At 43.0% G+C, this 16,458-nt stretch overlaps 1 protein-coding gene across 1 annotated transcript in view; it reads left to right on the top strand.

The window, feature by feature from the left end:
• Positions 1-4,132: 4,132 nt before the first annotated feature.
• Positions 4,133-16,458, top strand: part of bcl11ba (BCL11 transcription factor B a) — a 49,178-nt gene continuing 36,852 nt past the window's right edge. The window contains exons 1-2 of the mRNA XM_076748314.1: positions 4,133-5,059; positions 15,410-15,883. Of these exons, the coding sequence (XP_076604429.1) occupies positions 5,005-5,059; positions 15,410-15,883 (529 nt within the window). The 5' untranslated portion in view covers positions 4,133-5,004. The remainder of the gene's footprint in view (positions 5,060-15,409; positions 15,884-16,458) is intronic.

The raw sequence follows: 16,458 nt of genomic DNA, 5'->3' as shown, positions 1-16,458 counted from the left end.
GTGTATGGGAGTGTGTGTTGGTAATGAGAGCTCAGTGCTGCTGCTAACTTGCTCTAAATAAATCTATGATTAGCATTTTCCCTTTAAAAGGAATAATTTCAACTTTGATATCCGTAATTGTGCTTAAGGGCTGCTGCGCTCCTCTGCTAGCCCTCAAACGCTCGCTCTTCAACCCATGCAGAGACTATCACAGCAGCATTTTATTCACTTAACACTTCATTCAGAACCTGTAATAATGCCTGACTGAATACTATTTTTAATAAACCATTACACACCCAAAGAGGAGCTTATTCCAGGTACGTAAAGGGTTGAAATAAGCCAACTGTAGAATACACAGAGGAGCAGACACGGGGAGTGATCAATCATCTGTAAAACACTGTTTGAAACACACTTTCAAACACGCTCGGACACCCAGAATAGACAAATGTGCTGATCCACTGGAGGCACGGTCCTTTGTCTGCATACAAACACTCGTAGAATAATGCAAAGAGGTGCGCGCACACACACATACACTCACACACACACACTCGGGAATACACTCACAGTGACACTGGGCTGGTTATTTGCATGTGGCAGTGGCTAACCAATAGAGGGTGGTGTTGCATTGCGGGTCTGAGCACAGAGGGTCATCACTTTCAGCTGGGAGCGAGCGCGGAGCTCATCACATCAACACCTGCCTTTCTAATCTGCTTTTCATTACTGATGACTGGATAAAAAAAGACAATCACCCCTTTAATGGATGATGCTGACATTAGGACTTGATGGTTACTGTTAAAGAGGACTTGTCAGCTGCTCATTGATAAACAGGAGTGTTTTAAATGTAAGGTGGCTGGTAAAGCTTGACATAATGTGTCTCTTTATCTTTTATCCATTTGAACAGCAACTAAGGGTTTCAAATTTCATTTTCAAATTTAAAGCCTGTAAGTCTATTTTAAATATACTTTGACTCAGGGAAAAAAAAAAACAAAACATCTGTTTTTGGAAAATAATATCGCCACAATGGCATTTTTATAGCGTTCTGGAGCTTTCGATTGTATCACATGATCTTCATCAACCACTAAATGCTGTTTTCAAGGACAACAATGGTCCACTTCCTCACTGATTTTCAGATTTCAGCTGCATTTCAAATCGGTCAAATTTTCAAACAGTAGTTGCTCAATTAAAACAGTATTTATCAGACGCTATCCCCAGAATACTAGATTCTGATTGGCTGACAACCGACCCTGGATGTTGATATGCCTAAAAATAGACTAAAGTTCTAATTCCTGTCATAGTATCTCTTTAAAGTAGTGAGCACACTGTGCAGATTTGTGTCTCTCCACATCCAGCTTTATGTCCCATCATGCATCTGAACATATAAACATCAATATTAGCGGTTTAGTGGTGAACAGTTGTTCGGAAAGTGATCTTAAAACTCTAAAGGACACCTCCACGTCCCACTAATTAAAACTTCACCGCCCAACCGAGACGATGGGCGATAGGAGGGAGGAGGGAAAAAAAGGCTTATTTAGCATTAACATAAAAACAAACAGCCACATATATATGCAAATGAAGGAAGGGCAAAAGCAGGATGCCGGGAGCCATCCACCATAACTCACACTGATGGCCTTTAAGTGAGAAATCGCCTTTAAAGAATGTCCAATAAGAAAGTGGGAATGATGCACCTGTCGCCCATCTGACTAATGAGCCAATCAGGTTGCAAGGACAAGGAGCACATCCGGGTAGTGATGTTGGCCTGGAGTGTCACTTTGCACAGACTGCACTTATGATTCCACTATAGTGAGGATTTAGGAGCCTGCAATGATATAAAAATGCCCCAAAAAGGCAACATTACATCTTAAAAACATTAAAGCTGCAATAAGAAATGATTTACAACTTGTTGTAACACCAGCAAAGCTCCAACTGAGAACAATGTGAACCTGAAAATGTGTGTTGCGAGGCATCCCTGATGTTTGTGTGTGCGTGTGTGTGTGGATTGAATGTGAGTGACAAGACGGCTTCCTCGTCTTCCGTCCGTCCGTCCACCAAGACACTCAAAGCAGCTTTAATCCCATATCTTCATGAAAAAATTAAACAAACAAACCACTGGCACTGAGTCGCGCCTTAAAAATGACAATGATTTACATTTCAACATAATGCTCTCTGTCGGCTGTTATTGTGACAAAGTGCTGCATGTATCCCTCCCAAATGAAAGTGGGTGTTCTGTTATGTGCGCGACAAAGACATTTGGACGAACCTGCCATCCTCTCCTTTTTCTTGTAAATGAGCATGGGAAATCTATTTATGTCCCCCTACAGTATACTGGTGAAATAAGGAGAGGCTTTGGCTTATTGGGAGAAAGCCCAAGCAGCCGAGATGAGCCCCCGTGAAGATATATAGGAAGAAAGAAAGAAAGAAAGAAAGAAGAAGGATGGAGGAGAGAAGCGGCAGTACTCGAGGCGATGCAGGAAAAGTAGCGAGAAGTCCAAACACAAAGCCGGGCGGATGAGGGATGGGGAAAGGCATTCTCGCCGGATGATCTGCCGCTCTGACAACACCTGGCCCAGGAACAAACTAGAGGTTTGTCTAGATGCGAGGTAAGGAGGGATAAAAAGAACCCTGAGGCCTGCACCCCCCTCCCTCCTTTTCTTCTGTGAGCCACGGGGTTGAGGATAGAGATGGAGCTACGAAGTTGAGACATGCAGATGAAGAAGAAAAAAAATAAGACGAAGGAGTGTTTTTGGAATATGATAGCAGCTAATCCAGCTCAGATGCGGCACTGTAGGGATGAAGGGGCTGGCAGCTGTAGTTTCTAGTAAAGTCTGACTGGCCACTAGTTCAAACCTCTGCTTTAAGAAACACTGATGTTCCTCTAATCTAAATCTAGCTAGGTGGGGTTTCATCATAGAGATGCCACTGCTCAGCTACACAACTTAGACACTCACTCTCACCCACTTTCTGTTTGCACTCACACACACACACACACACACACACACACAGCCCTACATGTTTATCCAAGTCACCAAATTTTACTTCTGCTTTTGAGCCTCCTTCTCTTCTCCCACAGGGACGTGTGAGGATGAAAATCAGACAACCAGAACAGCACACCGTAGCTGCTCCGTCAGCAGCTGACAGCGTTGATGGAGATGTGCCGCACCGTTTTCTCTTATGTCCTTCTTTTATTTTAATTGTAATTTGAAAAACCGCTTTATCAAAATAATGTGAAATAACTGGAAATCACTGCTCACCTTAAACTCTTTCCGTTTTCATCTTCCACTGCAGCTGAAGCAGGTTTGACACCCCCTGAGGTCACCATATGGTTCCAAACCTGCTCTGTTAAAAACCCAACATCCTCTCCTCGAACACCTACATTGATTCTTCATCCTCTGACATTCATCTCACTTAAAAATTAATTTAGCAAAGCTATTCAGACAGAATGTTGTGCATTCATACACTACAAGCTCCACTCACACAGATTATTATTACATGATTTGAATGTGAAAGAATATGAGTGAAATGTGTGTGATGCATACATTTCTAAGCAGATCTAGGCCACGACCACGCATCAGTGAGAAACTGGATAAAAATACAGCCGACAATATGAATCAATTGGTCAAACAAAATCATAAATAATTTAGCATTTGTGTTTTTGCTCATTTAAATCACAAATGCATTGTGATTGAAATGATTAAGGATTGTAGTGTACCATATGACACCTTCATGGTGGTGAATGTGTCTGCAAACGTGCCGTAGGCCCACACGTAAAAGACTGGCTTGTTAAAGTTCGAATGTTAATAAATATTTAGTCAAACAATATTTGATAATGAGAGAAATTTACGCACGCTCTCCAGAAAACGGGAAAAGTGTGAAACGAACGGCACAGAATGACACCACAAACCTGCACGGCTTTAAATGTGAATGCAAAATGTACAGCATCCAGTGGACGAAGTACGGAAGCCCCTCAGGTCATAATTTAACAGAAATAAATCCCACTCTAACAGTGATGGGACACCGGCGGAGATGACTTGAGCGACTCTGACCACTGCTGCCGTGCGCCCCGCGCGCCCGAGTGTGTGCGAGGTTGTGAGAGTGGTGTGTGCGTGTGTGCTTGTTTGTGTGTCAGTGTGTGTGAAAGCCACCACTAGTCGCCCCCAGTGCTCTTCAGTCTCCACTCTCCCTTCTCACCGCAGATTGAACGTCACGTCCGCACTTGAACTTGAGTTTTCTCCCATTGTAGAAGCCAGAGAGCCGCACAGAGCCGCACAGAGCCGCACACAGCCCGGGGATGCGGGACTCTGCAGCTAGCACAAAGAGAAAAGAGGGGAGCAGTCGATCCTCAAACCAGCACTGGGCTTTGACTTAAAGAGTTAAAGTCTAACCCGCCCGCCTGGCTGGCACTGCCAGTGCAGCAGAAGAAGTGCCCACCACTTGGCGACACCTCGAGAAGTGCCAAGAATAAAATTGGATTCCTATTTTACACACTTTCAGACGTTAATTGGCGTCATTTCACCTGCTTTCTCCGGACAGGGACGCGTGGTGTCCAGGTTGGCCGGAGAGTGGACACAGGTAGGCGAGTGACTGACCATCAGGAGGTGACCGCCGACCTCCCGCGACTTGTCGCCTCTCTCCTCTCCACTCCACTCCGCTCCTTTCTCCGCTCTCCTGTGACAGATGGTGTGAAAGCGGCGAAAGGCAGAGCCGGACTATCCCCCTCCCTCACCACCACCGCGACTGAAGGAGGGAGGCGCACTTTGGCACCGAACTCCGACCGAGCGCTCGGCCGCCCAGCGCTGCGCCACGGCCGGTCACAGCAGAGCGCAGGAGCCGCTGCCCGCTGGAGGGAGAACCGTCGCGCAGGGGTCAGCTCAAGGGCCACATTAGGGGCCAGCGCAGAGCGGTCACTTTGGGGTGGTCAGCGAGCGGCCGATTTTGGGGCCAGTCAGTATACAGGAGCAGCAGGAGGAGGAGGAGAGCTGACCCTTCCAGCGCCGCTCTCCGGGCGATGCCAGTGTAAATGCCAGGGCGATGTCCCGACGCAAGCAGGGGAACCCGCAGCACCTGTCCCAGAGAGAAATAACACGTAAGTATCCATGAAAAATTCCACACCATCACAGGAGAGGATTAGTCTCTCTTTTTTCTCTCCGTTGTCAGTCTGAGAAGTTGAGTGGATTTTTTTTTTTTCCCTGGATGCGTAAAAATGAGCATTTTCAGACTTGGAGCAGAAAGTTTCTCAAAGTACCTCCTGAAGGCCAGTTTTTCCTCTCCGGATTTACTGACAAAATTAGATAAAGGCCCTAATTTACTTATGTGATTATTACGGTCCACAAATAGCCCGCTATGATGAGAGCAAATTTACACATCGAGCACAGAGAGAGAAAAGTCTGTCTGCGTCTTTCACTTTGCCTGTGAAAGCAGCTCGCGGAGAAGTCGGAGATGCGTCCTGGTACTTTACTGAGACATGACTTCTTTATTATTCAGCTTTTTCTTGTAGCCTAATTAAATTAAAAGCAGCGCTGTCAGTAGAGAGAATATTACACTTAATTTTCAATTAACGACAAAAGCATTATTAGTGTTTTAATCGATTTAAATCACTTTCATGAGCTGGCATCGTTCTTTCCCGGTGAACATATTAAAATAGCGGTTCTGTTATATTTATATTAGACAAAAAAGAAGTCACTTGTGAATTCGAGTTGTCTATTTAATTCCAACGATTTATTTTCATCTTTGACTGAAACAAAAAGGCCGACACTTTATTTGAACGCAACAGACAACTATTAAACTTGCTCATCGTCCCAGCAGCCGTGAAGAAAAATGGTGAGAAAAGAAATCAAACATGCTGATCTGTCGGCACTTTAACGAACGCACGCAGCGCCTCAGGTTGAGCAGCAGACTTCATTGTCTTTTTCTGCAGGTTATTGGATCTTTAAAAGACACAGTGCTGCCTCCCTCTATTCACTTTAATTAGTGAGTCCCGTTCACGGTGTTTTCTGCTGCATGGATTCAAAGCTGCTCTTCCCGGGTTGTAATATTAATGCTAGATTTGGATTATTTAATACCCTGCGCGCCCTGGCAGCGAAAAAAAATCCAGGGTTTCCCTCACGGCACTTTAATGCACAGTACAATAAGTGACGGCATTTAAGGCCAACGTAGGTTAAAACTAAGAAGTTATATTGATGCGAAAGATTAATACGATTTTAAAGGCGTTTATTGGTGGAAAAGAAAAAAGTTTGAGAGAAGAGATTTATTTTGGGGAGCGTAAAGGAACTTTTGGGACATAATGTCAGACTAAGCAGCGCGTCCCTCTGCCTTCTTATTTCACACTTGTGCCGCTAAACTTCTCAGCAGTGAAATGATTTTTTCTGGCTTCAGATCAGTCTTTCAGCTGCTGTGGCTGCAGCGTGCAGGCTCACAGAAGTCCTCATGCAGGACTTTTAACTATTTGAAAGCACAAAATATCAGTGAGTGAGACTCGTGACACTGTTAGGAATTTGTAGATTTGTATTAATTATAAAGGAGGAAGTGTAGATGAAGTGCTAACCATGATGGAGGTGGAGGCGTTCCATTGGTGAATATTACTACTCTCCTTTCTCTGGCTTGAGGTTATTTTGCTGAGACTTGTCTTGTGTGAAGCCTGCCAGATCAGATCACACACACTTGAGTGTATCAGTGTGCACTTCAGTGGCTTGGTATGTATAATATAACAGCCATATTAACAGTACTTACAGCATGCCTGCATGCTGAGCGTCCGTGCCCAGGATATGGGCCACACTGCCTGGCTGTTTCTAGGTTCCTCCTCTGCTGTGAGGCCTGGCTTTGCGTTGCACCGTCAACCCACACAGCCACACACACACACACACACACACACACACACACACACACACACACACACCTAAAGACACTGCATGTTGCTTAGATGTCAGATTCTCTGACAAGTAGAGGTTTGATTGCTTAACAGACCTACAACTTGAGTGTGGCAACTCGTACGCAAGCCTGCAGTGTATACCTGGTTACCTTTAGAAATGGGTCACATTGTGCGCGCTGCATATTTTGCTGTGGTATCAGCTTTTGCAGCAAAGAGCTCAGTATATATTCAAACAGATAAACAGACAGTAAGACAGACAGACAGACAGTCAGGACACGTGGAAAGACAAGAGAGCACGAAGATGGAGGCTAATAAATGAGCTTCCTGGTTGCATCGAAACAAAGCTGCTTCCAGCTCACTGTGTGTGTATACATGAGTGTGTGTGAAGTGTAAAATGCAGTTTGGGAGTTGTGACCACAGAGCAGGTCTGACCTGTCTGTCTGTCTGATTTATCACCATTCAGACTGCAGCACAGTGCTGTACATTCCATAATTTATGTGTAAGAGATGCTGGCCGATTTAGTATGCTTGAGTACACACATACACATACATGTGCAGACACACACACACACACATACACACACAGACACTTATATATGTATGTAGGCTTGCATGGACATGAACACACCGATATGCAAATGTGTACATGTGAATCCCCCCCCCCCCCCAAATCTACATAATTCTCCTCGAGCTGTCAGGTCGTAAAATCTGTCTGACCTGTGTTTTAATCGGAGCATTTTTAATTTGGATTTCACTGCGATGAAATGACATGATGAGACTATGCATGAATTCTAGATTTCAGAGGAAGAGTAGGATTGCTTCAGCTCTTTTGTCTTTTGGTGTCTTTTCCTGAGCGAGAGGAAACGTTGGGAAAGGTGAGAGAGATTTTCTGGAGGTTAAATCGCTGATTTTTAAAATGCACTTTGGCAAGGCCTCAATCACTGTCGCAAAGCAACATTCTTGCACTCAGTGCCGAAAATATTAGGGACAACTTCCTGATTCTTGAAGCCCCATTTTTCACAATCAGTTGTCTCAGAGCTTAAAATTCTTCTCTAATTGACCTGCTTCTCTTTGTTGTCATCTTTTTTTTTTTGCGTGAACAGATTTAAAAAGAGGAACCAATAAGGGATCACAATTTTGACCAGGAATCAACTATTCAATGCACTCCATGGACATTCAGTTAAATGTAGTTTCTTGTCCTCTCCAGCATTAAGCCAAATCCAGCACTGCACGCTTTACATCTAACCTAATTCACACTCATTTCCTGCAGTGATAAAAAGAAACAATCCGTCCTGAGTGGGAAATCTTCACGAGAATTTGGTGAATTTTCTCCCTCACAGACATGTGGGAAAGATTAATTGGTGGAAATCTTTTTATTTTTTTTTGTTTGTTTGTCAGGCAGATTCGGTGTGTGTTTTGGCTTCACCACGACGAGATAGTTTACACCCGAAGGTGCAGATGTGCCTTCTGCTTCTCATTCACTGCAAATAACCCCAGCTTTCCTCCGAGAGGCTGATTTAGTGTGAAGAGATGCAAACAGGACGACAGCTCTCATTGTAGCCGCAAACACACACACACACACACACACACACACACACACACACACACATACGCACACACACGAGGAGAGAGGGAAAGAGAGAGAGGGCTGCGTGTAAATTGCAGTCGCCCACTTGAGATGCATGTTTCCCTTTGGCTTGTCAAATAGCCGTGCACCCTGCTGGGGCTAAGTCTTTGTTAGACAGAGAGAGAGAGAGAGAGAGACAGAGAGAGAACCTGGTAACTCCGTCTTTTATATGCAGCGAAGCATTCTGCAGATGAGGTGTTTTTAAAATGCCATAAATGAAAATGCAGTTCTTCAATGTGTCTCATTAAGTGTCACAGCTGATTGTAATGAATACATAATGATATTCCTAATAGTCATGTCATTCATTATTTCAAACAAATGTGCTCCATAGTGCAGTGGTAAAGCTTTAAAGGGCCCGTTTTGCTCAAATGAGCAAAACACGTTTTCTCATTGTGGAGAGTTTTCATTGAGACCAAACAAATATTCCCTGTCAGGGCTGTGGACAGAGAGGTCTGAGTATCACTCAGAGTGACCTGCACACTCTCTGTCATAGCGTTTATTAAATGCTATGCTTTAATGCTGTGGGCACCACAGATGAAATTTTATTCACCACAATAAAGAAAACTGAGAAAATATTTTTTGGGGGTAATTTGGGTAAAAGGATCACTTAAATGCCACTTTTGGTTATTTCTGGTATTGAGCAGAACACACAGAGAAAAACACATTCATATGAATGTAACATAAAAGGTGCGACTTCTTAGAGTGTGAGTGTGTTTATATGTTTGTGTCCATGAATGCACCAGGACGAGGGCTTCCAGTTCTCAAAGAGCATGCCTAAACTCATTTTGTTCATCAGCAGGCTGTACACACTCTCATGATACTACGTTACACACACACACACACACACACACACACACACACACACACACGCACACACACACATCCTGCCATAGCTTGCATACCAGATTGTTGGTTTGCTCAGCTGAGGCTTGGTGAGCTGTCTGTCTGTCGTCACTTGTCCTTCAACACCACACATCTCCCCCTCTCTCTCTTTCTGTATTTCCCTATGTCTCTCTCTCTCTCTCTCTCTCTCTCTGTCTGTCTGTCTGTCTGTCTCTATGTCTCTCTCTCTCTTTCTGCTAGGGGGAGCTCTCAGGCTGTCAGTGCTCCGCTGGCTCTGCCAATGAGAGGGGTAGCAGAGTGCGAACACGTCGTGTGTGTGTGCGTTTGTGCATGTGTGTGTGTGTGTGTGTGTGAGTGCATTTGTGTGTGTGTGTGTTAATCAGATGACATCAGCACTGAAAGACCACATTCACCTCTCGATTGTCAACACCTGCACACTCTGTACTTCACTGTCTGTCTGACTTTTTATTTACACTGTGTACTATAAATTCATGACAGTGGCTGACTGACATCTATTGCATTCAGTGTGAGAGAGAGAGAGAGAGAGTGTGTGTGTGTGTGTGTGTGTGTGTGTGTGTATTTGTGTGTGTGTACACTGTAGTGTACTGATACAGTAAAGCAGCTGGAGCAGTTCTAGCCATAAATGATTAGATAACATTTCTTCCTTTAATCTAATTTAATTTATATCATTTTGTAATTTTTTTGCTTTGTTTTTGGTCTGAGTTGTTTGGTGTTTATGAAATAATATAGAATATTGAAGAGATCTATTATTTCCTTCTTTTACTTTTTTCTTTTTACTTTTGTAAACTGACAATATAGTCTTTGATAAAGAGCGATGGGAGCGAACTCTGCAAATAATCTCAAGATAAATTCATCTATAATCATCCATTTGCCAATGATTATTTATTAAGCCAAATCATAAAATGTTTTATACAATTAAAAAATACACTTAAAATTGAGAAATGGTTGATAAAAATCACTAATTTCATTCCAGGAGGATTGGTAGGTTTGTTATTTGGGGATGAAGCACTTCACAGTTGCTCTGTGCTTTGGAGCTTTATGTGCTGTATTTCTTAGGAGCGCTTCTTTCCCATCACAGCCCCTCCCGGGCAGGTGGCTCTGTGCTCACTCACACATTCCTTCCTCCACTCGTCTGAACTCTCTGCCTCTCCCTGTATCATCATGTGTGAATCCAGCTAATACCACAATCAGTGTGAAACAAATGTTTAGAATTATTTGCACATTTGCCTCTGATCCATGTCTGATTGGCTTGACACGGTAATCCTGACTTCAACCAGAATGGGGGATTTACCTCGTCATGAACTTGAATTAGCTTTGAGGTAAACAGGTTTTCATTTGAAATCAGGTCAAATCTGAAAATAGGCTGCGATTCATAATGCTGGAACATTTATTCTCAAGCAATTTCCTCAATATCTGTTCGAGAATGAAAGCATGTTTAAAATTTACAGACCACCAGAAATGCTCTGTTCAGAGTTACTGTAACAGCAGAGTCATTTCTGCTGTAAAATGTACTTTGCTGAGGTGTTTTTTCAGGCATTTATTTCCTTTATTTTGAATGTTGACGGTCGAGAGGTGACAGGAAATAAGAGGAAAGCAAAGAGACGACGAGCAAAAAAGACTCCATGTGCACCTTAAACACCTACGCAGGCACAGTGCCCCCATGTACTCATCTCCAAAAGTCTGAAAGTCGCGCATTTAAAATCTTACGGTCAAGGTGGTTAGGTTGCATTTAACTCTTAATAAAGGGAACACTGGTACATACATTGAGTGACAAGCAGCTCCAAAACTGTCCCGTTCTGACTGTTTAGAATGAACGTCCAAAACTTTCCAACACAAAATGAATGGCTCCAAAATACACCACAAACACTGCTCAGTACAACGACAAGAGCTGTTTTCATTTCTCACGCTTAACTGAGAAGATGTTCAAAACTGGCTTTGGATGAAAAGCCACTTCCTGTTTAGACATTATTGAAAGAATTCTGAAGCCAAATGTCGACTTTGTCATTTTGTGGAGGCAGATAGGTTTGATCAATCAGAGTTTTTCTGTCGTGCTTCTAATATCCCCATCAGTTAGGATACATCTGGTGTGTACACTGTTGTACTGTTTTGAGCTTTCACTTTGCAGTAGTGTGTGTGCGGTTTCACCCTTGCCACTGATCTGTAATCTGCTCTTTTTTTTTAATAACATTCATATGATTTCAGGAGCTAATTGGAAACCAGGAAATAACTGTGATACAGCATTCAAAATCTTGAAATAAAAGTTGTATTTGCCAATGAAAGAGTCATTATCACCTCGAAACTTTAGGTGGTGAGACAGACGAGCTTTAGTGACCCAGCCGCAGGTGCACTGTCAGTGTGTGTGTGTGTGTGTGTGTGTGTGTGTGTGTGTGTGTGTGCTGAACGTAGTAACCGTCAGTTTCTTTGGGTTTGGAGAAATGCTGAGGTGTGGCTATAGCTTAGTGGGTGATGAATAACTGTGATGTTACAGGTGTATGTGTGTGTGTGTGTGTGTGTTGTGCATGTCGAGATTGTGTGATACTTCGAATCTGTCTGCGTGTGTGTAGTCACCCACAAACATTTCATCTTGATTCTAGACCTTGCATGTGTATCTGTGTGCGGTAGAGGAAACAGTAAAAACGTTCCAGTTAACTCTAGTTTTTATCGTTCTGATCGAGTCTTTTATTCCAGGCCAGACTCTATCTACACACACACACACACACACACACACACACACACACACACATGGCACAACCTTTCTCATTCTGGGAGCAATTTACAGCCTTTCATCATTCAAAATTGGGAAAGTTATGATGCTAGTATAAAAAGTAAAATCATTAAAGAAACTATTGAAGAGAAGGGAAAAGAAATATTTGAGAAACAGCTTGCCGCTAATATGCTATTCCATTCTGTTGTGAATATTATCTGACGGTGGTGTGGAGAGTGTGAAGGGTCTAGATGGATTAACAGCACATTTCCAGTGATAGGCGGTAAATAGAGGAAGCCAAACCCCAGAGACGGCAGCCTGCTCAGAGAAAACTTCTCCCTGATGATGGGAATGGAAAGCAACGCTTTTTTGGCCTCGACAGGAGCCAAACGCGATATTTCACCTCTCAAATTACCTGTTGCACTCCCCTTACTGCAGATACTGTAGATGTTTTATCAAGAGTGCTGTGTTATTTTTGAGTCCTTCATTTTTAGACGTTCCATTTCTTTTGATTTTTTTTTTCTTCTTCAGCCCCGGTTACCTGAAATCCTATTAGCGCTCTTGCCTGACTCACCCGAGCCTTATTAGGTAAATCAGGCAAAAGTGACGCTTGTACCTCTGCGTTTGTCATTTGCATACGCACTGTCGACTTCATCGGCAAGCAGTAATTATGGGTGAAGAAACCACAACCAAACGCACGCTTGTTTTTTAACGCAGTCTTTGAGTATCTCCTGACATGCTTTGGCTTGTGGGAACGTATAGATATTTATAGTATATTTCATCATGGACATATTTTTCAAAATTAATTGAATCATATTTCTGTGGTTTCAAAAGAATCAGCTCCTTTTGTATTTGATCAACGTGTCTTCACTCACTCAGGAAGTCAGCTGAGTGTTTGAGGTTTGGCTGTCATTTTTTTTTTTTAAATCATATTACAAAAATCATTCCGCTCTGAAGTGAACTGTTCAGGGGTCAGTTTTGCTGTGGAGTGTGTTTGTTCCAGGTCAGCTCACTGGCATTATTCTCTCTAATGTTTATTACTGGGGAAATACACTCTACTGTACATGGCTGTTCATTTCAATAGCACAGGACAGATGGCTGCAGCCTGCAGGCCACACCCCCAACCACCACCAACACACACACACACATACACACACACATACACACACACACACACACACACACACACACACAAATACATACACACACACACATATATATATTTATACATGCACATGCAAACATGATACAATGCATGAAACATGCAGCAGAAACATGCAGGACACTCAGACGTGCAGAGGGAGCAGTTGGCGAGTGGCGATGTGGGCTGACACTGTGCACCTCACGCACATACATGCATCCTGTGTCGCTGTGGCAACAAAATAAATAATGATAAGAATGGAAAAGAAAGCTTCAACCAAAATGAAAACCTCCTCTAATATTCTTTGCAATTTATTTGTGATGACGACGATGAGAGGGACGAAGGTGTGTGCGAGAAATGGTTACGTTTATTTTATATGAAACTTTATTTATATGAAACTTTCTTCAATAACCTTATTACCAGTTAACTGATATGATTTCATTTAATATGTATAAAGTTGTAGATTGTTAACACAGTGGTGACACTTTATGTTCATGAATCTGTCTGTATATATATATATGTATATATATGATTAGAGGAATAAGAAAGAAAACATTTCTGATGCAAAATAATAAATAATAAAATAAAATAAAATAAATAATAAAATGATGTTACGCATTTTTTACACGTCTTATTTCTAAACTGAAGCTCATCCATGTTATTTGAGCCCAAAAGCAGAATTTATTTTCAGGGCTCACAAGCCAAAAAAAGGCCAGGAACCACTAACATTCATGATTCAGTGTATCTGGAACGCACAGAAAGGCTGTACTGTTTCCAGTGTGAAAAGTGGTGTTTTTAAAGATCCACCAAAAGCAGGTATGTCATGAGGTGGGCTGCTCCATATGGGGCCTTCATCTGCATTTGACATCCCGAATCTGTTTGCATTTCTAATGTGGAGGCTGAAACAAATGGCCAACCTGCTGCTCGTCTATCATCTTGTATTAGAGAGAGAGTCGGAGAGATAATGACGATGGTTTCTCTCTTTTTTCTGTTTACCTCTGGGGTCACTTCTTTCCTCCATCCTCTTCCAGACCTCCTCACTCCTTCACGTTGGTTCCTTGAAGCGACAATCTAAAACAATCCCTCTCTTATAAAACATTTACATTTGTTATTGTAGCACACATCTGTTGTCTGACTTTTCTTTCCCAGCAAACATTCTGTGCTGCACAGGAAGGAAGGCGTAATAACTATCACAGCAGCAGCAGTTCAGCATTATTCAAAATACTGGCTTAAATACTGGCTTGTATAGCATGGTGTCTGTATCTTGCAACATGCACTTGTTTTTGCTAAAGGTCTACCATGGACCACTGTACAAAAATAGAACAGAACACATAGATCAGTGGCTCCCAAATGTTTGGTCAGGACACCCAAAAGGGGTTGCAAGATAAATTTGAGGGGATTCATATTTTTTCAGACTTGCCTCTTCAGGACACTAACTGTTATTCAAATAAAGCAGTTTCTTTGGTCACAACCAGGAGTAATTCTCAACACGTGAAGGGGGATTCAAGTACACATTACTCTGTTTAAAATAGATGGGAACCACTGACATTGATAGCTTCACTTCCTGTTTCCTTTAGTTTTTCCTCTTTTACTCTACCTTTAAATTTCCAATTCTATATTATGTCAACATTGAAATGCAGATTTATCAAATGTTGGCATGTGTGCGTTTGATGCTGTCGTGACAGATGCTGTCCAACTTAACGATGACTGAATAAAAGTCTCAGTGCACTTCAGATGGACTGGATGGTACAAAGCATTTATATCTGTTCTAATTGGCCACACTTGAAGGTTAGGCAGAAAAGAGATGTAATGAATCCTACTAATGGGGATACGCTGCACATTTGGACGAGAGCATTCTTGGTGTTACATTCGATTGTACACAAAAAAGGTATTGGAAGTAGTTGTATTAAAAATGGAAGAGGAAAGAAAGGAAAAGTTCAAACCTTTTTAACTTTCTCACCTCAGCACACCTGGCCAATGCTGTAAAAGTCAAATTGTGTGTTTTGGAAAATTGGAAAGATGTCAAGTTCTTTTAGACAACCAATCAAGCGCTTTGAAGCGCACTGAGGCCTTTAGTTAGAAGTTTCTGGTAGCTAGAATACTTTTTTGTGTGCTGATTATAGTGGTAGGTCCTGCTTCACGTAGCTTAGGAAGCAACATGATGACATACACTGTTCAGGTGTCACGGTGTTAAATCATCTGACATGTCTCCTCTGGTTTTCTTCTTGGACAGCGGAGGTTGAGCATCCAGATGGCCGCCTGCTCTCCGACTCCATACCCCCGCTCCCGCTCAGCCTGCCCTCCCACCCGCTCGGCCTACCTCCCCACCCGTTGGACCCTAGTCTGGCTCATGCCCTGCCACCCGGCCTGCACGCTGACCACGACCTGCTGACCTGCGGCCAGTGTCAGATGACCCTCCCGTTGGGCGACATCCTCCTCTTCATTGAGCACAAGAAGAAGCAGTGCCAAACGCCGCTGCTGGCCAATGGCTGTTACGACAAGATGACCGACCGGGGAGGAGGCGGAGGGAGTCCGACTCTGCAGAACCTTCATCACCACGCGCAGCGGGGGGAGCTGAGGAAGGTGGTGGAGCCCGTAGAGATCGGCATCCAGGTGACACCAGAGGAGGAGGAGGTGGGAGGAGGGGAGACGGGAGAGAGGATGCCCAACAAAGGATTTTTCCCCAAGCAGGAAAACACAACGGCAGGTAGGCACGATGAACACACACCTTAAAGAACTAGTTCAACATTTTGGGAAATATGCTTATTTGTCTTCTTTCAAGAGTTAGGGACAGTTGATACCAGCCTCATGTCTGTACGATAAGTATGAGAACGTAGGCAGACTAGTTTGGCATTAAAAGGCAGAAGCAGCGAGCGTGACTCCAAGCACAGCAGTGCATCTCAACACTTCAAATCTGACCTTAAAGGTGTCTTTACGTCAATTTTTACTGGCAGCAGCCATATTTCCTATGACTTATGTGATACTTGTGTGGAAAGACCACTTCTTTTATTCTTTTGTTGTATTTTTTTGCATTGTATTACAGAACTGTATTGCTGACTTCCACTTCCTGTACTTTTGTGCAGTGTTTCCAGTAGTACAGGCAGGATAGTGCCAAACCTGGCAACCTCTTTGTGACGATTAGACGTCACATATGTTGTTTGCTGAGACATAATTCTGGCATGTCCCCCTAAAATCCCCCTAAAAGCATTTTTTTTACATTCATGGGTGTATAGGCAGGCTTACTTTAGGAGAGAGCCACCGTTTCACATCCTGAATGAAGAA

This window comes from Chaetodon auriga, chromosome 14, assembly GCF_051107435.1.
Source record: "Chaetodon auriga isolate fChaAug3 chromosome 14, fChaAug3.hap1, whole genome shotgun sequence".
Classification (NCBI taxonomy): Eukaryota; Metazoa; Chordata; class Actinopteri; order Chaetodontiformes; family Chaetodontidae; genus Chaetodon; species Chaetodon auriga.
Note: the sequence above shows the minus strand (reverse complement) of the source record. Positions and strands in the feature narration are given on the sequence as shown.